This window comes from Chelonoidis abingdonii, chromosome 2, assembly GCF_003597395.2.
Source record: "Chelonoidis abingdonii isolate Lonesome George chromosome 2, CheloAbing_2.0, whole genome shotgun sequence".
In the NCBI taxonomy this organism is placed as follows: Eukaryota; Metazoa; Chordata; order Testudines; family Testudinidae; genus Chelonoidis; species Chelonoidis abingdonii.
Window position 1 is genome coordinate 299,140,153 of NC_133770.1, and position 25,859 is coordinate 299,166,011.

At 45.6% G+C, this 25,859-nt stretch overlaps 1 protein-coding gene across 1 annotated transcript; it reads right to left on the minus strand.

Moving 5' to 3' along the window:
• Positions 1–423: 423 nt before the first annotated feature.
• On the minus strand, positions 424–23,972 carry MROH6 (maestro heat like repeat family member 6; the record flags this gene model as incomplete). Its single annotated transcript, XM_032763252.1, has 14 exons — positions 424–653; positions 951–1,016; positions 1,984–2,086; positions 3,184–3,303; positions 3,901–4,056; positions 5,421–5,600; positions 6,219–6,362; positions 7,085–7,199; positions 7,515–7,652; positions 16,233–16,420; positions 20,556–20,706; positions 21,513–21,667; positions 22,260–22,409; positions 23,202–23,972. Coding segments are annotated over 14 exons (2,667 nt in total), but the record flags the coding sequence as incomplete, so codon positions are not given.
• Between the last annotated feature and the right edge of the window lie 1,887 nt (positions 23,973–25,859).

A 25,859-nucleotide genomic window follows, 5' to 3' on the forward strand; every position in this document is an offset into this window, starting at 1 on the left:
AACAAAGATGATTCCAAGCTGAGCCAAAACCAAGAGCTTGTATATGCAGTAACATCTGAACTCCAGCTAAAGCACACCCTGGTTGAAGAGCATATTGGCACAATCTCCCTCCCACCCTCTCCCCATAGTGTTTCTCACTGACCTGCTGGGGTAGAGAATTCCACAGGTTAACGACACACTGCATCAAAATTTATTTTTCTTTGTTGAGGGAGAAGCTATAAGTCCAATTTTCTGCCTGGAGGTAAGATCTGTATTCACCTCTCAGGAGCTCTGCCAGTTTTTTCTAATGCTGGAGGAACAAGTTCTTCTACAGAGAGCGTGGGAATTTTTTTCCTCTTTGTGTACTTTCCAATGCAGGCCCAGAGGCAGAGAAGCCTCCAGTAAGGAGTCTTTGTTTTCTTCTTACTCTTTTTGAATTAATTTTCACACAATCTTTGAATCTTGGAGTTCCAGCCATCTCTTTCTTTTAAAGGGGCTGTCCTCATACAAAGGTTTCTCTCTGTTCTGGCTCGTCACGCAGCAGAATAGCCTCCTCAGTGAGATCAGGAGACTTGTCACAGCCAGATTCTCAGAGACTTGCTTCACTTGCTGGATAGAGACAGAAGCAACACTGCAGACTGAGGGCTCAGGGTCAAGCAGCGAATCACTGAGAGCTGAAACAAGGAGCAGGTCAGGCACTGATCCATGATCACCCACAGAGATATACAAATACGCAGTCAGAGACCATAAACTTAGATACACAAATTTGCTACCTATGTGACCAGAAACAGCTGTGCCTAGAGGAATACCTTAAATGTGCAAATTTGTTACCTAAACATCCAGAAAGAGACAGGCACACACTCTGGTTAAACACACACCCTGAAACAGTCGTGCACAGACGTATGACCAGTTAGATGCACACACCCAGGTATATTAATTTGGTTGGTTCAAAGGCCAGGATCCTCACTTACCACTGAGCAGTGAGGACATATCTCCTACACTCATGCAGCTGGCATCCATGTGATGGACAATGAACCCTAGAAAGATGGTTAAAATAATTAGCCTCTCACAACCTCCAGTGGGAGCTTCTACTGCTTAGGCCTATCCCCAAATCGAGGTGTTTTCACAACATCTTATCAGGTCATCAGAGGAGTTTGCAAGCTCCTAGGAGCCCAAATCTGGAGCGTGCCTGAAGGGCTATTTTGAAAAGGAGCGGATAGCTACAAAAAATGGGCAAATGGAGACACCCTGGCACATATTTGGTCAAATGCAAAAATGAATTTTCCTTCAGTTGCATTGGTAAAGGTCAGTGGATCTGTGATCACTCAAGCTTAGCTAGGGCAAATACTAGCAGAAAGTAAATTGTATCTCAAATAATGGCCACAAACTATTTTCTAGTTGTATGCTTGATTATAACTTCTTCTTGAATTCTTCCGTTGACCTACTGCTCCTGGGCAGATGGGTTAACTACGCCAATGGGAAATCCCTCCCATCAGCACAGGCAGTGTCTACACTGAAGCGCTACAGCAAGGTAGTTTCACTCCTGTAGCATTTTAAGTGTAGTCAAGCCCAAAGTGACAGTTACATCAGTTTGGTGAGTTACAGTGTGAACAAGTATATGTATTCAATTGTAACACTTGCCGTTTGCACAATTAGCTGCCCAAGAATTGTTCGTTAAAGCTATTTCCAAATCCTTTTGAATCATAAATACACTGGAGAATTTCACAATGTGGTCAAAGATCAAAAAAGCAAAATGTGCCTAATCAATAATTAGCTGTGAATTATTAACTCAGCCCTATTATTTGCATTGTTCTATAGCAGTTGTTCCAGGAATAGCATAGTGTGGGGGTTAGAGGAATTTTGATGAGATCATGGGGCATGAAAGGGCTGTAATTTTCTTCCTATAGTGCTGCATAAACCCCAAGAGAGGGGAAGGGAAGCTCAGAAACAAGGTTTGATAGAAGTTGCTTGCAAAGGTCAAGTGTGTGGTTTGGTTTTGTTTACCTGTGAACATATTGGCTACCCTCCTCACAGGAGCCTGGCCGCTCTTCAGATAGTGCTGGCTCTGGGACAGGAATTCATGGACTCTCCCTGAGTATCGCTGAACCTAGGGAGGAATGAGGAGACCTCTCTGAATATTAGAGAGAGCTTGGTTGGGGAGTAGAAGAAAGGGAAATACTGTATCTAGGTCAACAAAGGGAGGAGGGTATAAGTGGAGACAGGTATAAGAGGAGACACAGGCTGGATCCTAGTGGACTAACAGACTGGTCAAACTTTGATGCCAGCAGCTAATTCTTTCAAATCCAGAGCTTTCACCTTCTGAGCAAGCGCCTCTCAGGCCTGGTCTGCACTAAAAAGTTGGGTTGACCCAGCCATGTTGCTCAAGAATCTGAAAAATCCACACCCATGAACTTCATAGGTAAACCAACCTAATCCTCTGGTGTGGACAATACTAGGTTGGTGGAAGAATTCTTCCCACCTAGCTACTGCCTTTCAAGGAGGTGGATTACGTATTCCAACAGGAGAACCCCTCCCGTCGGCATAGGTAGTGTCTACATGGAAGTGCTACAGCAGCATGGCTGTGCCACTGTAATCACCAGAGAACAGCACTAGGGGGAGGGAAAAGAGGTCCTATGGGACCTCAGTGAAGATGAGAGCCAGCTGGTAGTAGACGACTTTCCCAAAGGCAGCAGTGGAAGACCCATCACCTGAAATATTTAAAACTAGACTGGACGGAGCACAGACATTCCTCCATTGTCAGGAGAAGGGGCTGGGTCACCTAATACTCCCGTTCCGCTTCTAATGTCTGTGATTCTGCTGCACACAATTCCTGCCAGTGAGCTTTTGAACAGGAAAAAGCATCACTACCATCCTCTGAGTGCTTCATGGCCTCGTCCCCAGCACTGATGCCACCTACCTATTCTCACTGCATTGTCCGCAAGTGCCCTTCCCACTGCCTGTGCCTATGCGCATTGCTCAAGGTATCACTTTTAGACAAATACCAAGGATTTTAAAGCTTTGCAGTTCACCAACGTGATCTAAGACAGCAGCAGCCTGGTGTGGACAGGAGGGTCACTAGGCCTGCAAAGCGAGATCTTGGGGGAGATGCAAGTCATTTTAAATATGGTGCCATTTATTAGATAACTTGTGTCCTTCCCACCACCAAATCATCCCATTCCACAGAGAAACCCACTGTTCCCTTACCAGGTGCTTGCAGACTTTGCACAAGGCCTGCTGATTGTCATAATGGGCCATGGTGGATATCTCCTCCAGCAATTTCCATCCCATGAAGTCATTACATCGTGCTAAAGTCCACTCACAGCTCTGCGTGGCAAAGGGGAGAGAGGAAGGTCAGAAGGACATATGCTGTTGATCCTGTCCAATAGCCACTGAAAGCCAACAAAGAAAACTTACCCTAAGTAGGAGAGGGAAGGAAAGGGTTAATGGTTTCCTCCTTGGCCCTTGTAGTCTCTGTGTTCGTATCCCACAGAGAGCCAGAGCCAGGTCCCTGAGTCCTACAGTCTCCTCCCACATTTTTGGTGGGCAGATGTTTGCAGATGCAGGCATGCAAATGAGGTGCTTAGGCTGCAATTACCTATTGATAGAGTTTTGCACTTGTGGACAGAAAAGCATACAGGTTTTGAGAGGTGAATTTGTAGATGCCACCTAGCAATGTGGGCTTAATGTCCCTACCTTCCTGTTAATGGCATCTGGCGTTGATTCTTCGCATGGGCTAAAAGGGTACGGGAAGTGTCCATGAGGAGCAATGTTTTTTTACCTTTGGGTACATGTGTATAGGAAACATATTAGGGTAAAAAGCAGAAAAGATTGTGCCTTGGGAAATGGATCTAGAGAGGAATCTGGCCGAAGAACCTGACAATTGTCATTCCTTAGGGCTGGAGAAATTACGCTAAGTCTTACCTCAACCACCTCCCGGTCCTGGTCGTGCAGATGGAGGAGCAACGGCACCAAGCTGCTGAGGACTTGCTCCTGCATGATGGATTTAGACTTTAGGTTCAAACCGCTTAAGAGGTTCCCAAACAGGGCAATGGCAGAAGAGCGCACCTTGTCTCTGGGCTGTGAGTAATACACAAAGAGCTGTTTCAGCACAGAGCAGTGTCTGTGTAATGGAAACTACAGACTCAGACTGCGGCTTTATAACTGTGGATAGCCTGCCTATGGAGAAAGAATGGCTCTTTATACAATGAGGTGGATTGAGGAAATAGCAGTTTCTTCCCACTACAGTTTCATATGTAGGTATTGGAAGTTCTCTGCTGTACGTCAGGCATCTCTATACAAGAAGTGCACACCCTGCTAACACCATGTCATTGTAACATAGTGGCAGAGTTTGTGCCATGCCCTTCTCTAGTGGGTGGACCACTAGAGGATAACAACCCACTACTGCTATCAGCTAGTTAAATTACTCCATTTGCTCAAGTGGTAGAGACTTGTGCTGTGGCACAGAAGGTCCTGGGGTCAAACTTAGTTGACAATTCATTGTGGGGAGGGTGTTATTAAATCAGCAGCACATCCTGCTGCATAACACATAGAACATCATAATCCTGCATCTTCCAGTGGATTACATCTTCCATATTCTGCAGCATACTGCTTGAGTATCAGATAAAATTTGAACCTCCAGATAGTGTTGCCATATTATCTTTCTGGTCTCGGGGTCCATTCGCTCACCAAAGATTGCTGGGGGGAAATCAAGCTGCCCTTCTAGATCAGAATTAATAGAGAGATTCACTCTCAGTTCCCAATCAACCAGCGACAGAAGTCCCCATTCTCATGGGAGACCCTATATGGGGAGCCATATGCTTGATGGAGAATGCAGTCTATAGACTGGTTGAGTTTCAAATGTCTGGGTTTGCTGTACTCCGAGCATTCATTTCCTCCTGTAATGAGGAAGGCCAATGTCGATTCTGTAGTATTGTGAGCTGCAGATCATGGCTATAGCAGAGAGTATACCTCTGACTAATAGAGGACATCAGAATCTGCCCTACTGATCACTTGTTTACAGGCTTTTCTATGATGTTCATCACTAGTTTTTGAGCACTTCACAAGCAATATAGAATATGACCTCACAGTACCCTGGGAGGTCAGGAAATATCAGTAACCCCATTTTGCAGATGGGTAACAGACTAGATATTGCCCTATTGAGTTTGACTGTGATAGGACATTAACTTTACTTCTGACAGAGCATCCCAAAGCCGACCCTAATAAGCATGGCTATAAGTGGATCTGTACTGCTGCTTAATAAAGACCCAGCAGGATCCACTGACCAAAACCTTAGCTCGGGATCGGGGAAAGCAAGAGGAACCAAGAATCGAAGGAATTAAAAAAGGAGGTTCTCTCCTCACAAAGGTTAGTGCTTTTTCCTGGCAGCAGTAACCAGCTCCTCCTCCATGCACATAAGAACCTTCCTCTTCCCATTGTCTTACGTCATCCAGGAAGGGCCGAAGCGTCTTCACAATCCGAACACAGATGGAGCTGATGTTCACCCTGTCTCTATGGTGTCTGAGAATATTTCCCAGAGCGGTGATGGCCTCCCTAACAAGCCTCTCATGTGTCTCATTCAAACCCACCAGGATGGCGGGAAGGAGAGCCTGGAGCTGTTTCACCTGCGGAAAAGAAGCTCATCAGAAGAGATGAAATACTGACTCATGCTCTCCAGTCATTGCACAATGTTACCAGCAGACTGAAGATAGAGGCTGCTCAGAGCTTGGTCCCTCCCAGGATTCAGAGACTCGCTTCCTATTAGCTGGATGCAGGGTATTGACAGCTCTTTGTCACCTTCCTGGAACATTATTGACCCCTGATGAAGCACTCCCAGCTGTAATTCACTCAGCTATGAACCATCCAGCAGTTCTGGTTCTACTTCCACGGACCTAGGATTTGCGCCATCAACACCAGCTGCACAGTTCTGTTGTGTTCACTACAGGCATGTTTTGGTATTACTGGAGTTGGTTTTATAACTGAAAATAATAATAATTCACCATTCAGTGACAGTTGTCACTGCTATACCTAAGCCAGGCCCATTTCTAGACCAGGCTGCAACAAGTCAGGACTCCTGGATTCTAGTCTGAGTTGCACAATCAACTTGCTTGGGCAAGTTACTTACACACATGCTTTCAAAAGTAGCCTCTCATTTTGGGACCTTATTGCAGACATGTAAGTCCTGGTATTCAGAGGAGCTGAGTATTTGCAGCTCCCACGGAAGTCCCTTCTATTGCTATTACCTTCTGCTGGTGAAGTGCCATGTTTCCAAGCCCATGCAGACTTAGCCAGCGGACAGTGGGTCTCGGATCTATCCACCACTCTTCCAGCCTACCCAGAATAGTTCGTTTTGGCAATAGCTTGGTCACAGATTTGCTACGGAGAAGCTAAAATCAAAACAGTGAGTCTATTACAAGCGGAAAACAGAATTCTCTCTCCAGGTGTGTTCTTTGGATGGATATCAGAGGCAAAATTCCCTGCATTCTGCTATAAAATCTCCTATAGTCATAGAGTTTAAGGCCAGAAGGGACCACCAGATCATCTAATTTGACACATATATCACAAACCACCAGCGCTCACACACTAAAACACTAGACCAAAGTATTACAGCTCACAGCCCACTCCTGTGTGAATGCAGTTCACTCCTCACCCACGTTTCATGAGGTGTGAATAGGCTTTTCTCACAGCTGTCCCCAGGCAAGGGACTCAGAAGTGGGATTGGTTTGTAAATTAAAAATAAAAGTCCCATAAAGTGAGTATCTCTAGATCTCATGGCTTTAGATGACAGACCATTCTGTGCAGACAGCCCCAAAGAACTGGGAGAAGAAAAGCCATCTAATTAGTGAGGAAACCTGGAGAGAAATATCCTTGGTGATCTCTCATTCTTTCCCTGTGTCACCTGATGGTTTAGCCCAACCAAAACTAGTACTTCTGCAACCAAAGATAGGATCTCTCATCATGCCTCTCCCACCAGAATCGGCGACAAGGAACAGATAAGAGAATCGCCAAGTTGCCGATGCAAATTCCCCATTCAACAGTGAGCTACTGAAGTCTGGAGCTAAACTGCTCCCTAGAAGCCTAGCCACACATGTCAACTAACTCATCTTACCCCAGTGAAGAAGGCAATGGCTGTCAGAGTTTTCTCTTCATCCTCAGTGTGGAGATTTGGGATGGTATTGGCAAGAAGCCCAGAGAGATGGTGGCTTGAATGTGTAACCATGGCTCTGTGATATAAATCATATACTCATAATTATTGGAGGAATATACAGTAACGAATGAGTTTGCAACAGATGGCAGCCTGAGCATGAATCAGTGCGGCCCAGGGTAGTCAGAGGAACTTTATAGAATATAAGGGTTGGAAGGGACCTCAGGAGGTCATCTAGTCCAACCTCCTGCTCAAAGGACCAATCCCCAGACAGATTTTTGCCCCATATCCCTATAATGGCCTTTTGAGGATTGAACTCACAATCCTGGGTTTAGTAGGCCAATGCTCAAACCGCTGAGCTATCCCTCCCCACACTGAAGCTTTCATTGCCTACCTAGCCAGCAGAAGGACCCCTTCCAGGTAACCCTCAGCACTTGAGAGAGAGTCCCAGCCTCCCACTTTCTCCATCCATGGCAACACAATTTCTTTTCTGTCTCGGATCAGCAGGGTCTTCAGAGATTCCACTGCACAGCTACATTGAAAAAAAGACCAGGATTATGGAATTAAAACAACCTCTCTCTCAGTTCCTGTTTATAAGCACCAAGATACACAGGGCCAACTTCTACAGAGTTACACGAGGGATTATTTTGATCCATTCAATATACTGGGATATAAGTGAAACCCCACTCCCACCTGCACCCCACAGCACAGACACTCCCATCACCTCAGGGACAGTCTGACAGGCTAGACCTGAGACACCAACACCCTACAGGCATGGCATGTATCGCAAAGAAAGGGCACTGCTTTCCCTGGGAAGGGAGATCACAGAATAAGTTTGAATCAGATGTCACAGGGGCACACTGGGGAATGTGGGATTGCTTCCTAGTTTGAGACATTTAAAATTAGCCTGCAAAACCAACTGCAGGGAATAATCCTGCACTGACCTACAGGGGGTAGATTAGATGTGACACGATAGCTCCTATCCATCTAATTTCTGTTCACATGGGTGGGTGTGTGGATGAAACATATGGCTATTAAATGCCTCCTCTCTGTCTGAGTCCCTCCCTATAATCCCTGGGAACTTTCCATGGCACAATTATTATCTTAGTAATAGTCTCTGAGCTGGTTTCACTGGACTCTCTGCTCCAGTACTTGGTTCTGATCTCCACTAGGGCCTGACGATCGAATATGGTGATGGGATGGGAAATCAGAAGTTAGCTAATAACACAGCTGGTAACTGGCTATAAAACAAGAAGGTGTAGATGAGAGCTGAAAGAAAAGTAAGGGTGGTGTGGGATTGCAGGACAAATTTTTCTGTGCAGAGAGAGATTAATGTCTCCCATAAGTAGTTAGGGAACCTGCACTGAGATCATCTCAGGAACTACCTGGAAGAAAGAAGGATATTACAGTGCTCAGGGGACAAATACTATAGACAGAAGGGGGTTTGGCCCTGAATGGGGCCCAGTGACCTCTTTCCATCTAGCTACAATGTGTAGATGTTGGAGTATTTAGGAGCTTTGGTAAGGTCAGGAAATGGTAAAGGAGACCCACAGTGGATAACTGATCTAAGTTATCAACATCTCCTTTGCATAGCAGGGTAACAGACTCATCTGACTGCTACACCTTTATTGGGTGTTGTTTCCAAGAGTTTTGAGGGAGTTAGGAAATTTTCAGTGACTTGGGCACCACTGGTAGATCATCTAGTCCAGTCTCTTGCACTTAGGCAAGACTAAATGTTTGCAAGACCACCCCCCACAGGTGTTTGTCCAACCTGTTCTTAAAAACCTCCAATGATGGAGATTCCTCAGCCTCCCTAGGTAATTTGTTCTAGTGCTTAACCGCCCTGACAGTTAAGAAGCTTTTCCTAATGTCTAACCTAAATCTCCTTTGCTGAAATTTAAGATCCTAACTTATTTTCCTGTCCTCTGTGGATAAAGAAAACAATTACTCTCCTCTTTATAACAATTTTACATACTTGAAGAATGTTATCATGTCCCCCCTCTGTCTTCTCTTTTTGCAGATTAAACAAACCAATCTTTCTGCATAGGTCATGTTTTCTAGACCTTTAATAATTTTGGTAGCTCTCTTCTGGACTTTCTCCAGTGTGTCCATATCTTTCCCAAAGTGTGGTGGCCAGAACTGGACACACTATTCCAGCTGAGGCCTTATCAGTGCTGAATGGAAGAATTACTCCTCATGTCTTGCTTAAATACTCCTGCTAATATAGCCAAGAATAATGTTTGCTTTTTTGCAAGAGTATTACATTATTGAGTCATATCTGCTTTGTGATCAACTATAACCCACAGATCCTTTTCTGTAGTACTCCTTCCTAGGCAGTTAATTCCCATTTTGTACTTGTGCAATTGATTATTTCTTCCTAAACATAATACTTCAAATTTGTCCCTATTGAATTCCATCCTATTTCTCCAGTTTATCAAAATAATTTCAAATACGAGTCCTGTCCTCCAAAGTGATTGCAACCCCTCCCAGCTTGGTATCGGTCACAAACTTTAAAACGTACACTCTCTACCATTATCCAAATCATTTATGAAGATATTGACTAGAACTGAACCCAGGACAAATGCCTGTGGGACCCCACTCTGTGTACCCTTCCAGTTTGACAGTGAACCATTGATCACTACTCTGAGTGTGTTTTTCCAACCATTTGTGCACCCACCTTATAGTAAGTTTGTCTAGGCTATGTTTCCCTAGTTTGCTTATGAGAAGGTCATGTGAGTATCAAAAGCCTTACTAAAGTCGAGATACGTCACATCTACTGCTTTCCCCTTATACACAAGACTTGTTACCTTGTCAAAGAAGAATATTAGATGTTTGACACGATTTGTCCTTGACAAATCCATGTTGACTGTTACTTATCTTATTATCTTCTAGGTGCTTACAAACGGATTGCTTTATTATTTGCTCTATTATCTTTCTGGGGACTGAAGTTAAGCTGACTAGTCTATAATTCCCTGACTTGTTCTTATTCCCCTTTATAGAGAAATACTATATTTGCCCTTTTTCAGTCCTCTGAGATGTCTCCCATCCTCCATACTTTCTCAAAAATAATTGCTAGTGTGTCAGAGATCTCTCAGACAGTTCCTGAAGTAGTCTAGGATGTATTTCATCAGGCCCTGCCAACTTGAAGACATCTAACTTGTCTAAGTAATTTTTAACATGTTCTTTCCCTATTTTAGCTGCAGATCCTACCCCATTTACACTTATGTTCACTATGTTAGTAATCCGATCACTGCAGTTTTTGGTGAAAACTGAAGCAAAAAAGGCATTTAATGCATTGGCCATTGCTTTGTTTTCTGTTGTCTTTCCCAGTCTTCCTCTTGCTTCTAACTTATTTGTAAAATGTTTTCTTGTTACCGTTTATGTCTCTAGCTAGTTTAATCTCATTTTGTGCCTTGGCCTTTCTAATTTTGTCTCTACATGCTTGTGTTGTATTTTCACATTCATCCTTTGAACTTTGACCTAGTTTCCACTTTTTGTATGACTCTTTTTTGAGTTTCAGGTCACTGGAGATTTTCTGGGTAATCCAGGGTTTCTCTTACCATACTTACTATTTTTCCTGTGCATTGGGAGAGTTCCCTCTTGTGCCCTTAATAATGTTTCTTTAAAAAATTGCCAGTTCTCCTGAACTCCTTTTTCCCCTGAAGGGTGGTCTCCACTATGGGGAGATTGGCACTGCTGCAATCGATGCAGCAGGGATCAATTTAGCGGGTCTAGTGAAGACCTGCTAAATCAACGGCAGAGCGCTCTCCTGTCAAGCCCGGTACTCCAGCTCTCCAAGAAGAGAAAGGGAAGTCGACTGGAAAGCGTCTCCTGTTGACTCAGTGCAGTGAAGACACCGGCGTAAGTCAACCTATGCTACGTCGACTTCAGCTACATTATTCACACGGCTGGACTAGCGTAACTTAGGTTGTCTTACCCCCGTAGTGAAGACAAGCCCTTAGACATGCTTCCCACAGGGTCTTACCTGCCAGTTCTCCACTGTCTTTATTCTACTGTTTTTCCTCCTACTGTTCCTAGAATCATGAACTCTGTCATGATTGCTTTCGCCCAAGCTGCCTTCCACCTTCAAATTCTCAACCAGTTCCTCTCTATTTGTCCAAATCAAATCTAGAACAGCCTCTCCCCTAGTAGCTTTATCCACCTTCTGTACAAAAAAGTTATCTCCAAGAACATGTTGGATAATCTGTGCGCTGCTGTGTTGTTTTCCCCATAGATGTCTGGGTAGTTGAAGTCCTGGCTTTGGATGATTTTGTTAGTTGTTTAAAAAAAGCCTCCTTTGTCTCTTCTTCCTGGTGAGGTGGTCAATAATGGACCCCTGCCATGACATTACCCTTGTCTTTACCCCTTTTATCCTTACTTAGAGACTTTCAACAGGTGTGCTTCCCACGTCTGTCTCATCCTCAGTACAAGGGTATACATCTTCGATGTACAAAGGCAACGCTGGCTCTTTATTTTCCTATAGTGTTGTCATGAGGGTAGAAACACAGCCATAGAATCATAGAATATCAGGGTTGGAATGGACCTCAGGAGGTCATCTAGTCCAACCCCCTGCTCAAAGCAGGACAAATCCCCAGACAGTTTATATTTTATATAAAATATATAAAAATTCCCCTCTCACCCCTATGGGTGGTATGTGTCTTCCTCAACCTTGGGTCCTCTACCAGAGGCCTGGGAGTTTGAGGGTTCTGCGCAATATCTTAGCTGTTCCTAGCACTGCACTCTTCTGGACAGAGAGCTCTTGCTGGGATCTGTGGAGCCACTCACCCAGCTTAGGAGTCACAGCCCCGAGTGCTCCTACCACCACTGGAGACACTTGGCCTTCATTTCCACACCTCTCATTCCTCTTTCAGGGAGGCCCTGTACTTCTCCCGCACTTCTCAATCCCTCCGATGTTGCTGTCACTTGGCACTGCTATACTATCACCCCACGCCTGTCTCTGTCTGTTTATTCACGATGGTTGATTGGCCAGTACCGCCTGTCCGTCTGGATCTGGAAGTCCCACAGATCTTAGCTACTGCTTCTCCACACCTTCTGTGAATCTCCCATCTGGTCTTGGGAGCTCTGAGCCCATACGCTGTGCAGATATTCCTGTACACAAAGCCAGCCACTTGGTTGTGCCGTCATTGTATGCTGTTCTTCCCTGCATTACATCTGCCACTATGTGTTGGACTGTCTCGAGGCCTCTCTGCCACAGTCTGCACTTTGTCCTCTCAGTGTGGTAGACCCCTGCTTCAATGGATCTGGTGCTCGTGCCTGTCCTGTGCTGCTAGGATCAGTGCCTCAGTGCTGTCTTTTAGTCCAGCCCTTTAGCCAGCCACTGGTAGGATTCCCAATGTCAGCCACCTCAGCTATCTGTCGATGGTACATCCCATGCAGGGTCTTGTCTTGCCATGGCACTACCTTCTGCTTGGTCTTCCTCCCATGCTGCTGCGCTCAGGCATTCTTCAGCAGCTCATCTTTGGGGCCATCTTACTGATGTACTCCTGGATGTTCCAGGTTGTCGTCCAGGACAGTGGCTTTGATGCTCACCAAGCCCCGCCCGCCTTCTTTCCAGCTGGTATACAGTCTCTGGGTGTTGGACTTGGGGTGGAAACTCCGGGCATTGTGAGGAGCTTCCAGGTCTCAACGCGGCACCCTCCATGTCCTCCTTTGCCAGCTCACTAGACCAGCAGGGTATCTGATGACCGGCAGGCCGATCTGTTGATGGCGTGGATCTTGTTTCTTCCACAGCTGGCTCTCAGGACCTGTCTATCCTTTGGTGATACTTGGATATTGCGTCTTCCCTTGCCTCCTCATCATGGTTTCCATGTGACTGTGGGACGCCAAGGTACTTGTAGCTGGTTCTGTATGTCTGCTATGTGCCCGCTGGGAGTTCCACCCCATCAGTCTTGACTACCTTTCCCCTCTTCACTGCCATACTGGCCAACTTCCAGTCCGAATGACTCCGATACCCCAGCTGTAGATCCGCGTCAGGTGATTAGCGAGTCGATGTCTCATTCATTCTGGCATACAGCTTATGACATCCATGAGAGGAGGTGCTGGAGTAGTCCACTCCTGAACTGTGGCCCGTATCCAGTCCTTGTGATTATCTGGCTAGAGGGGTTAAAGCCTTGCAGACAGCAGCAGGGGACATGCACACCTTGGTTATGCGCACTTGATGGCCACTTGTGCAAGCTGCCTTGATTGACTTCTAGTGTTGTCTTCCGTAGTCCCTAATTGAGTTCTTAAGTAAGGTCCTTAGTGTCCTGTTGACTTTGTATGTAGCCAGACATTACAGATCCACGTGTGCGGCATTGAGTGTAGGCTTTCCTGTAGTCAATCCGCGCTGTGCTCAGATTGGTCTGTCTAGACCTGAGCGATGCTCTATCTATGAGCCACTGTTTGTTCCCATGCCCTCTGAGCGTGCTCATGTACTGGCCCATATGGTCCTGTAGCTTGGCGGCTATGATGCCGATAAGACTTTCCATGTTGTGGGAGGCAGGTTACTGGCCGTTCTGTTCCTGCAGGGCTTTCATGACAGTCACATGTCCTTCTTTGTGTAGCCGTTTGGGTGGGAGCCTGCTGCTAGCAGCTGGTTCACTGTGTTGCTAGGCGTCATCACTGCTGTTAGTTTCTTTAGCTAGTAGGTGGATCATGTCTGGCAGCTCTTCATGTTCTACTGCTGCTGGATGTCTTCTACTGGATGGTGACTGGTTCTGTTCTGGGAGATTGCTGTGCTCAGGTCCTGCAGCCACTTGCACTGGTGTTATGAAGTCTCTCTTTCTTCCCATATGTTCTTCCATACTTTGTTCAGTTCTGCTGCGTGGGCTCTGCTGTATGTGTTGTTGCACTGGAGTGGAGTACACCTTGGATGGTTCTTTGGAGAACAGGCATACTTTTTTGGCCCAGCTTCTCTAGTGGTATCTCCTTAGCCTGGTAGCCAGTGCTGTGAGCCTTGTTTAGCAGTCTCTAGGTGCTCAGATGGGAGTCAGACCCTTGTTATTTTTCAGTACCAGTCTATCCTTATCTCTTACACCTCTGTGTTCCACCAGCTGACTACTTCCTCCGAGTCGCTTTGATCTTACCTCCACCTCATTTTCCAGGGTGGACATACTGTTGTTCTTCTGATCGTATAGCCAAGCATCTCCAGGATTACAGAGGCTGTAGCGTGATACCAGCTCATTGGTTTGAGTTATGGTGTGGAGTAGGGATTGTCATGAGGGCTCTATTGGCATCTTCTAACATACTATCTGATGGTACTTCTCCATGAGTCTAGTAATCAGTCTCAAGGATTGACTGTAGTTAGTTTCTCCAGATCTTAGCCTCATATCAGCTGCTGTGCTCTGCAATGGAGGGGGTGGCAGTGAAGTTTCAGCTTCAGGTGTGGGCTGCACAACCACTTGTGCTTCCAGGTTTTTTGAGTCGGGGATTAATGAGTTGGTCTATCTCAAGCTGTGAGAGCAGCTTCCTCTTATATGTTGAAGCGTTGGGTAACTAGCTGTTTTCTCAGTAAAGTGTGGAGTAGGTCTTTGTCCATCCACAGTCCCCTCATATCGTTTCAATATATCCCCTCTCATAGGTCTACTGTTTGTAGTAGCATCCCATCAATTCCAGGTTCTTCTGTCGCGTCCATGAATGGTTGTCCAGTAGCCCACTTATCGTCAGATTGTGCCTGTTCCTACAACATCGCACGGACCTTGTTAATCCTGGCGACGTCTGAGCCGGCATGACCTCCTAGTTCATGTCACCTCATATTTGAGGTAGGCAGGTGAAGCATTAGGGGGTCTTTGGCCAAGGACCCCTACTGGAAAGTTGGTTACCAACCGGGATTGAACCCCGTGTCTCGTATCAAAGGGCTGTCTCCTGTATCAAGGGCGACTCTTAACCACTACGCTATCCAGTCGCTGTGTGTGTATGTGTGGTGATGTGTTGTGGTGTATATATATATGTTGTGTGTGTGTGTGTATAAAGTTTTTTTTTTTTTTTTTACTCCAGTTCCCTAAATGGCCCCCTCGACTCACAACCCTGGATTTAGCAGGCCAATGCTCAAACCACTGAGCTATCCCCCCACTCCCTTTGTAACTGGGCCTTGCCTGGTGGGTGGAGAGGAAGAGTATACAGTGATATAACCCCTATAGAGTGTCAGAAACTGAGACCTGGATGATCAGACCTAGTGGTGGAATAGTGGCAGTTGAGTCTAGTGGTCAGCATGGTGGCAGTTGGGCCGGGAACTGGAGCCAGAGCTGAAATCAGGAGTCAAAAGCACAGTCCGAACAAGGCAAGCATAGGACTGGGAGCTAGGCCAGAGCAAGAACGGGGCTGGAGCAGAAGTGGGAACACGCCTGGAATTGGTGCAGGGCTGGAGCAGGCTAAGGCCTGAGGAGTCTGTCACAACTAGCAGGCAGGGGAGAGCTCCAAGCCATGAAATGACGTTGAGCAGACTGAGCTGCCCTCTCTCCTGTGAGGCTTATATACCTGCCCTGAGACTCATTAGCCCAGCTCCTGGCTTGTGGGTTGGCTGGAGCCTAGCATGGGAATGACTCATCACAGCATGTGGCTTAGTTAGTCTCTGGTTCAGGGATGACTCAACCTCACATCAGGCTTATGGGTCTATTGGTGCCACCCTATAGGGGATCCAAAAGCCCTGCTGTAGCCATCCCAGTGGTGTCCATCAGATGAGGCCCTGCTGAGCCAGAGAGTGACAAGGGGGTTAGTCCCAGCCCGGGTTCAGAGGCAGCTCAGGGAAGCCTGACAAGGTCGGAGCCATTCAGATACAGCTGAGGCTGTTTAAGCTCATCGTCTTTAAAAACAGGTTTGTTATTGATCAGAAGCCAAGAAAGGACGCTTGGAGGAAGCATAGGAACTACCCTTCATGGTTTGTTGAATTTTGGAGTTTACTGCATGTAAGGCAACATGGAAGGGAAGCAGCTAGAGACTTTTACTAGGTTTGTGTCCATCTGAGTTAAGCCAGAGCACCTTCAACAGGACCTCTCCACCAGAGAGTGATTTGTGTTCACATCCGAGCCTTCAGTAGGTTCTGCCCAAGCCCTGCCACGAGGAACCACCCATATGGTTACTTGCCTCATTAGCCTCTGCTTTTTTCCATAATTACCTCACATAGTTGGCTGTCATGAGCGTGTTCTGCTGGCCACACTCCCTTCTGGTGACCTCAGTGTAGCCCGGCAGGCTCACCAGGTAGTGAACTTGAGTCAGCAGGGCTAGGAATAGCTGGGGGTAGAAGCCCCGCGTTGCTCCAATGCACACATAGATAGTAAGCATCTCAGACAAGGCTCTGGTTGCCTAAAGAAGGTAAAAGAAACAAATCTAACTCTAAAATCCTCTGTCTCCCCTACATAGAATCATAGAAATTTTGGGCTGGAAGGCAATGGAGAGGCCATCAAGTCCAGTCCCCCTTGCTGAGGCAGGACCAAGTAAACCTAGCTCACCTCTGATAGGTGCTTGTCCAACCTGTTCTTAAAAACCTCCAGTGATGGGGATTCTGTAGCCTTCCTGGGAACCCTATTCCAGAGTTTAGAGTTAGAAAGCTAATAGCTCACTTTGTTGCAGCTTAAGCCCATTACTTCTTGTCCTACCTTCCGTGGACATGGAGAACCGTTCATCCCCGTGTGATGTGTTCTTCCATATTCTTTATGAAAATATGCTCATGATATGAGTATGACACAACTGAGATATACTTTATGCAAGATGGCTCATATGAGATATCATTGGAAGGGTTATGATTTACTGAATGCGATTATCCAATTTGTATGCCTGTATCATTTCTCTATCTGAAGTTAGGAATATTGACTATGTATCTGTATTTCAACTATGATACTTTGGGTGACGCCCAGTGCTAACACTTCAGGTACAACAATGAAAAAGCCAGACAGGGCGGATGACCCATCAGCAAGGACAATAGACTGTGAAAGTCTTGGCCTTCCTGGGGACTCTCCATACTGCCGCTGACTCATGGAGGTTGTGATCTTACAGAGTCAAGTGGTCTTGTCCCCCTTGCCCTCACCTCAAAAAAGATATTCTAGCACTAGAAAAGGTTCAGAAAAGGGCAACTAAAATGATTAGGGGTTTGGAGAGGGTCCCATATGAGGAAAGATTAAAGAGGCTAGGCCTTTTCAGCTTGGAAAAGAGGAGACTAAGGGCAACTAAGATAGAGGTAATATAAAAAATCAAATGAGGTGATGTGGAAGAAAGTGGTAGGAAAAGTTATTTACTTATTCCCAAATACAAGAACTAGGGGTCACCAAATGAAATAATAGGTAGCAGGTTAAAACAAATAAAAGGAAGTTCTTCTTCAACACAGCGCACAGTCAACTGTGTGGAATCCTCACCTGAGGAAGGTTGTGAAGGCTGGACTTTAAACAATGTTTTTTAAAAGGAAAAAACCTGGGAAATAAAAATTTTTCTATGGTGCTAATTCCCATAAATGGCTATTAACAAGGAGGTAAAAAGAATGGTGTCCCTAGCCTCTGTTCATCAGAGGATGGAGATGGATGGCAGGAGAGAGATCACTTGATCATTGCCTGTTAGGTTCACTCCCTCTGGGGCACCTGGCATTGGCCACTGTCGGTAGACAGATACTGGGCTAGATGGACCTTTGGTCTGACCCGGTACGGCCATTCTTATGTTCTGATACTAAAACATTACATGGAACTTCTTGTAACTTTCCACAGTAAGGGAAGGGGGGTCAAGTTTGGGAAACAAAGCATTCCCACCCTATGTAAACCCTATTGAAGGTGGGGAGGAAGGCAAACAGGACTCCTCCTCTTCATGGCCTGTCTGCCCAAGAAGAAAGACTCAAAACGGAAGGCAAAAACTGTGTCCTCTGCGATGCCCAGCCCCATCCTGGACAGTTCAGACATGAAAAGGTTAGTTTGTTCTTCTAAGGAGACACAATCACATCACAGCTTATTAACTTTACAGAGGTAAATACACCCTTCCCTGTAAACACAGCACTGAGTTGGTTTATAGTAAAAAAATAAAACAAATTTATTAATAAGAGGACAGAGGTGAGGTGATGCCAGGTAAAAGGAATAAATTTAGAAAGGGTTACAAGCAAATCAAAGTGAAAACACGTATCTAAAAGTCTAGAACTTAATCTAGCAAGGTGCAGGCTTTGTTCAAGATGGTTTCTCACTTTTATTCAGTTTTCAGAGATTTCAACCACCTCTGGACTGAAGACCCATCTTTCTCAACTTGCAAGAGCTCTGTTCCTTTGTGTCTGTTTAGCGATGGGTGCCAAAGATGGCTTCTGTCTTTGCTCATATGTTCCAAAGTTCAGTGACTTTGTTTGCAGAGGCCGGATGCCCTCATGCTGTTTTTCCCTTCCTATGGGTTTCCTATCCCTCTGGATGTAAATGAGGCTTCCATTGATTTGATTCCACCATGCTTAATTTATATAGATAGCTACCTTCTCTCCTTTCTGGGAGGGAACCCATTTCTCCCTGTTTGGCCACAGACTTTACTTCATAATATCATTTGAGTATCCATATTTCTTCATACAGTATAATACAGACATTTCACAGTGATATTCATCACTCGTATACCATTAAGTTCCAGAAAATACCTCACCCTACATTATAATACAGTAATATTGTAGAACATGAGTTGATTCAATTACTTAGCATTTTAGGTTCAGCCCCTGTCTTTATAGACCAATAAACCTTTGCATTGTATTTTTTTGAAAAGTAAAACCCAAACCAAGCTTCTCTTTCTGGCTGAGTGTAGATGCCATACTGTCTCCTCCCCATCTTCTTTGCTTGACAGTCTTGTTTACCTGGTATGTAAAAATGGACCTTCGTTGTCTCAATCAGATGACCGGACTGGTCAGAGAAGCAAATACACATTCCTTTGTCGAAGGCAGACCTCTTTACCAACTCCCCCTGACATGCCTGGTTTAAACACACATTAGTAATAATTGCAGCATACATTCATAACTCTTAATACACACCATGTGCATACATCACGCAAGAATATTAATGATCAATGACTTATTAGTTTTCAAGTGATACCTCACCAGCCATATTTTGTACAAAGATTATTACAATAGTGTGTAGGGTGTGAATACAGGGGTGCTTAGGATCATAACACCCCAGAACATTAGTAGCCTTTTTCTCAACCGCATCACACAGTTGATTCATTTGATTTGTGATCCACTATAATTCCCAGACCCTTTTCAGCAGTATTACTAACTAAACGATTATTTCCCATTTTGTAGTTGTGCACTTGATTTTCCCTTCCTAAGTGTACTACTTTTTGCTTTTGTCTTTATTAAATTTCATCTTGATGATTTCAGACCAATTTGTCAATCTCATTTTGAATTCTAATCCTGTCCTCCAAAGTGCTTGCAACCCCTCTCAACTTGGTGTCATCTGCAAATGTAATAAGCATACTCTTCACTCCATTATCCAAGTAATTAATAAAAATATTGTCTAGTACCGGACCAAGGACTGACCCCTATGAACCCCACTAGATACATCCTCCCTGCTTGATAAATACTTTGTGGGTACAGTCTTTCAACCAATTGTGCATCCACCTTATAGTTGTTTCATTTAGACCACATTTCCCAAGTTACTACATGTTACTTCGTGATTTTGGCAAAGAAAAAGCTTTGTTACCTGACTTACAGTTACAATAAAACAGGCTCATTAAACGGTGTCCCAACTGCAAAGGCAAAATGGAATCACTGCAGTAGGGCCCTGCCAGTAAGAAGGATTATCATTAAGCTCACCTAGACATGTGTTCAACTGGGAAATATAGCCTACTATAGAAGGAGCTGTGAGGAGGCAGAGTGCTTTACCCTGAGAAACAGATGATGCTACTGACCCCTCTGGTGGGTTAAGAACTTGCTTTTTCTCCAAATGAGTCCATCCGGTCTTCTTCAGAAGCAGGGGTGGCTCCAGGCACCAGCGCAGGAAGCATATGCCTGGGGCGGCAAGCCATGGGGAGCGATGTGCCGATCAGTGTGAGGGTGGCAGTCAGGCAGCATTTGGCAGCTTGCCTGCGGGAGATCCACTGGTCCCACGGCTTCAGCAGCAATTCAGCGGCGGGTACGCCAAAGGTGCGGGAACGGCAGATCACCCGCAGAAATGCCGCCGAAGCCACGTGACCAGCGGACCCTCCGCAGGTGTGCCGCTGAAGGCCGCCTGACTGCCATGCTTGGGGTGGCAAAAAACACAGAGCCACCCCTGGTCAGAAGGGATGGTCATGGCAAAAAGTCATGGTGGAAGGTAACGTACAAAAGACCGGGAGACTTTCAGAGTGTCATCAGGCAGATGTGGAACCCATACACACTATTCCCCCCAGATGTGTCACCAGCATCATCCCTCAGTACGCCGACATGCTGCTGGTCAACATGAAGGAGGATACAGAGGTGCTCCCTTTTTCTGGAAGGGGAAGGCCTGTTGGTTTAATTACTCACAGCCAGTGGAGTGAGGGAGGCTCCATCACCAGAACTGCTGCTGCTCTCCTGGAGTCGGGGTCTCTGTTTCAGCTCTCTGAGCAGCTGCCACATAACTTTGGCATTGATTTCTAGGTTTCTGCACAGGCCCTTCCAGAGCTCAGCAGCGTTGCTGAAAATTCAGAAATGTAGGCACACTGATCAGATCTTCACCACTCTCCCCTATTTAGGTACTTATATAGCCCCCATCACCATGGTATCTGTGCTCCATTGTGTTCATTAATCACCCTCTGCATGGAGAAGTTTCTCCTGAACTCCCTTTCCAGGGTCTGACTGCACTTGTGAGGCCTAAGATGGAGCCAGGCCCCTAAACACGGTCCCAGAGGAGGCCCACAGCACAGAGGGAATCTGCTCAGAATGTGTTCCATTAGGAAACAGAAAGAAATGCAGGGATGACAGGATGAGACAAAAACAGAACCATCACTCCACATTTGGATTGATGGGAGCTGGATCTGAACCAGGCTGGGTTTGGTTCTGTAAAATCAAAATGCAGTGGAAGTTTTGCACCATCAAACTGAGACAGAGCTCTGATGAGACCTACCAGGTTCATGAGAGGCATGTGTAGGGTCCCAAAGACCAACATGTGCCCCTAGAGCCACGGTTTATGTCTTGTTGACCCAGGGTTCAACTATAAAATGAAAGGAGCTTCCTTCCTTTCTCTTTTCTGGCACCAGCACAAACAAGCACCCATCGCCCATGGAGACTGGGAATGAGAGTCAGGATACCTAGGTCTTATTCCCAGCGCCTGACCTTAGGCAAGTCACTTCACTTCTCTTCAATTTCCCAATCTGTAAAATGGCGACAGTACTGACGTACCTCACAGAGGGGTTGTGAGGCTCAAGTCATTGCAATGTATCGAGTGCTTTGAGAGCCTCATGTGAAAGGTGCTAGAAAGGGGCTATGCATTAATGCAATTACCTGTCGCATGGGAGCGAGTGTCTCAGAAGGCTTGAGACCACTTCCTCTGGGTACTCCTCAGCCAATGAACACACCACCCTGAGAGCTGCCCGCCTGGCACTGCCCTCTGGGACATTGTTTATCTGGAAATAGATGCCATCCACAATGTCTGACACCTGGAGCAAAAGAAAAGACACTCAAAGATTCACTTCTTCATGGTGGTGGGAACTGAATTCTTGTTAATCATATCTGTAGTTATTTCTGGGCATGTGTATTTGGGGCTTATGAAATACATAGAGAGACATGGTTCCTGCTCTGTGGAGCTTATACTGTTAACTCAGATGTGATGCATAGGGCAAAAAGGTACAGAGACCACAATAACAAATTTGACAGAACCCATGGAGTGAGCATGAAGCCCCAGAGAAGAGTAAGAAGGACAAGACGCGTATGAAGGAGCCCTGGATTGGGAGGAACTGTGACAGAGACCATCTTTCCTGAAGAAGACTTGATTCACAAGTTCATACTGGCAGCTCATTAATACAGCAGCACATAGCCCATTGTTGCAATGAAGACACAGATGATTAATTTAACGCCTAGTAGAGGGATACTGCAATAATACAGACGTGGATATGATTAAGAACATGATCAGTTTTGGTACACCTGTTACATTATGGCACAATCACTATACAAACCCACAAAGAAGGTCCATTCACTGCCCCCAGCATAGAGAACTCCAATTTCCACCATTCACAGCTTCTGCCCTTTTACCTTCTCCTTCATCTCAGCTCTATGGTCCTCCAGAATTGCGGCCAGTGTTGTCGTGGCTGCTTCATTGGCGTTGTCAGAGTCCTTCAGACTGGCTACAGTTGTCAGCACCAGGTCGGTAAGTGAGACCTGACTAATATGCTCTTTGCCACTCTGAAATAAACAAGATAAACCCTTTCTTCCATGGCACAGTTCTAGATGCCACCCGCACTGGGGAGACTAAAAGCAAGACGAATCTGGCCAAAGACCAGTTCCTCACTAGGGCTCCTTAGAGGTTAAGTCACTTGAATCACCCAGCAGATTGCAAAGTTTCCTCAGGACAGAATGTTCAAACATGGATTCCTTAGATGGTAGGAGCACTTTGATGGCAGGGACTGTCTTTATTCTGTTTATGCTGCGCCTAGCACAATGGGGTCCATGACTAAGGCTCCTAGGTGCTACAGTAATAATAAAGTTAGGCATTTCAGATCATATTTAAACACCTAATTGGTTTGGTTTTCAGAGATGCAGGGAACCCAGCCTCTATTGAGTTCAGTGAGGACTGCTGGGTTTTCAGCATGTCTGAGATTATGGCCTTTTAAGTAGGTGTCTACATATGGATTTATGGGCCCAGCATTAGGCGTCGACATTTGAAAGCATTAGCCTAAATCTTTGCTACCTTGTTTCATATGGCATGGGTCAAATGGGATGAGTCTGCCCAGAGGCCTCATCTGGGTGGGTGGTGCTTCAGAGAAGCCCAGATCAAGTAGAAAAAATATGTGGAGAGAGCCAGATTGTGTAGGATAAGTGTACAAAGAAGCCCATATTCTGTAGGTTAAATATGCAGAGACCTGGATTGGGTGGCATAAATAGGCAGAGAGGCCTGGGTTGCCTGGGATTAGCTTGTGGTATGGCCCAGATGGTGTAAGTGGGAAGGAAGCTGTAATAAATGGAGAACATTCATACATGACCATTGCCTTCCTCCTGCGGTAGTGGGAAGGAGTTCTGTTGAGTTTGCAAGCTTGTCCAGTCTCCTGTTATCAGGGGCCCTGCTGTTTCAGGCGTCGTCTTCCCTTGCCAAAGAGTGAGGTCCCATTCATTCTTGACATTGTATTGCTCCACCACTTTTCCTGAAGCAGCACTGGACTCCTGTGTTACAGACCTCTGCTGCTCCTGCTGTAGGGTAAGGTCCTGTTTGTCTGCAAGACAGAGCTGTGTCTTCATATCTGGAGAGCTGGCCTCCAGTTTAGTGACTTGAATCTTTACTTGGTCTCCAACTTGGCTGATTCCTGGTTCATTTTTCTCCATCAACATGTTGATCTGTGAGATTTCACTGTGTACTTTGGAGAGCTTGACTTTAATTTCCATTGATGAGTCTGAAAGTACCTGCAACGTCTCCTTGATAACCTGGATTTCTTCAAACACAGCTGAGAGATCTCTCACTGAGGGAGGGACAGTGGCTATTTCAGGAGAAGAGAGAGAAGATTTTAGCCTTTTTACAGCCTGAAACTTCTCCTGAACCCATAAGGAGCTTAGTTCTCTCTTCAGACTAGGTGGTGTTCCCTTCCTGGCAGCAACCGGCTGGACTGTTTGAGATTTCTCCTGCTGCAAGGTTAGGTTCTTCTCAAGCTTTGGAGAGGAACTTATGCCCTCACCAGCAATAATGATCTCAGAGACGCTACCAGACTTCTGTTTGCTCTTCTTTTGAGGGTCTTGCCATGCAACTGAAGTCATACTGTAATTAAATCAGGAAGAGCATTTAATTATTTTCCATTCATGCTTAGGAATTGCAGAACAAATGGCAAAGACCCATACATCTCAACTTGCCACGGCTGAATTGTGAGACACAATGTGTGACCAAGACCCAAAATCAAGGACACTAAAAATGGTTCATGCAGGAAATTGAAAATATTGGTCAATCCCTTCCTTTAGTGTGAATAACTGACTGTAAACTGCAGCTTAATGGTTCTTTGTTTCTTAGGTAAATAATTTTTAACCGTATAAGAGAGCGGGGTAGCAGATTTGTAGGGAAAGTGGATAGCTTTGGGACTAAAATAAGTAACGTGCCTCCTATGAGGGACATTTGAGAAGTATGATGAGACGTTCTCCTCTTCTCAAGATGTGACAGTTGGGCACCCTGGAGAGGAGAGAGTTAAAAGCAGGAACCAGATTAAACTCTCCATTTGTACAGTCACTTTTCAGAGTAAAATCACACTCCAAATAAAAAAACCCAGGGCAGGATCCTATCACTTCCAGGGTGTGCAAATACCACTTTCACTTGAGGTTCGTAACAGAATCCCTATGAACAATCACAGTTTCTACCACTAGACCATCCAAAATAAATAACTACTGTTACTGTTTGTATTGCCGTAGCATCTCGAGGCCCCAGACAAGACCAGCTCTCCTGAGTGCCAGTCCAGTGCCTGATCAATCAGGCCACTATACCTCTAAAATAAATAGAAAGTTCCCCACCAGATAAATGATCCCCTGGAGGAGAGAGTGTCAGGGTTTGTGTTTTTTCTGCTTGCTGCCCCTCATGGCTCTTAAGCTCTCTGTTTAAATTTGTAGCAAGGACTCTCTCTTATTTTGTGTTTGTACAGCACTTGACAAAATGGGCCCCTGATCCTGACTAAAGCCTGTAAACACTACTGTATTGCAATACAGACAATAAATAATGAGTGCTCCATGGTACTGCAGCTCCCCATATGCCTAAAAAAAAATTATGAGTTCTTTGGGGCAGGAACTGCCTTCCTAAATCCTTGGAAAGAACCCAGTACATTTAAATATAATAATAATAATTAATAATAACTTTCCTTTTCTATCTAGAGTACCTAAGAAGTAGCCCTGTTGCCCACCAAAATGATCTGACAGCCACTCACAGCACCCAAACCAATGCTCCTCCTCCCTGTGTGGGGATGGCTGGCTACTGCTAGCCAATGCATCCATTGGATAGAATATCCTGTAACAACCTGGCAATCTAGGACATCCTGGCTGTCACTCTGTTGCATCCGGTGGCCAATCACAGCTTCACTGCAACAGCAGTGCTACCGTTCAGACCCTCCTGCTTCAAGGGCACACCACCTCCCCACTGGAGCTAAAGGAGAACCCCCATTAGCTGTTAGCAGAATAAGGCCTATGTCACACATGAGTAGTGTGGTTCCATCCAGTCTCTCTCTGTCTCTCTCACACACACACACACACGTATGAGCTAATGTCTTAATTCTACCTCCCACTTTCCTGCTAGGCCCAACTAATATCTCAGTTCTAACATCTTATTTCCCTCACTGTCCACACACCCAAACGGTTGCTTAGATGGCTCTAAGCCAGTGGGCCAGTAGGTCCAATAACAAGAGTTCACTACGATTTTTATTCACCAGACTTTTTCCTCAGGTGTGAGGGCTCCCAGGTTAAAACCAAACCAACCATTGAAAAGAACATGGGATGAGCTGATGAAACAGCCCAGCCCTTCAGCTACTGGTTGGAGAATTCAGCCTCTCTTTTTCCCTCCTGAATACCAGGGAACTGTCCTTGTCATGTTCCCTGATTTTCTCTGACATGTTCCCAGCCCTTGTTATCCCACTATTTACACCTCTGAGAAAGGTGAGCAAGGAGATGAGCTCATAT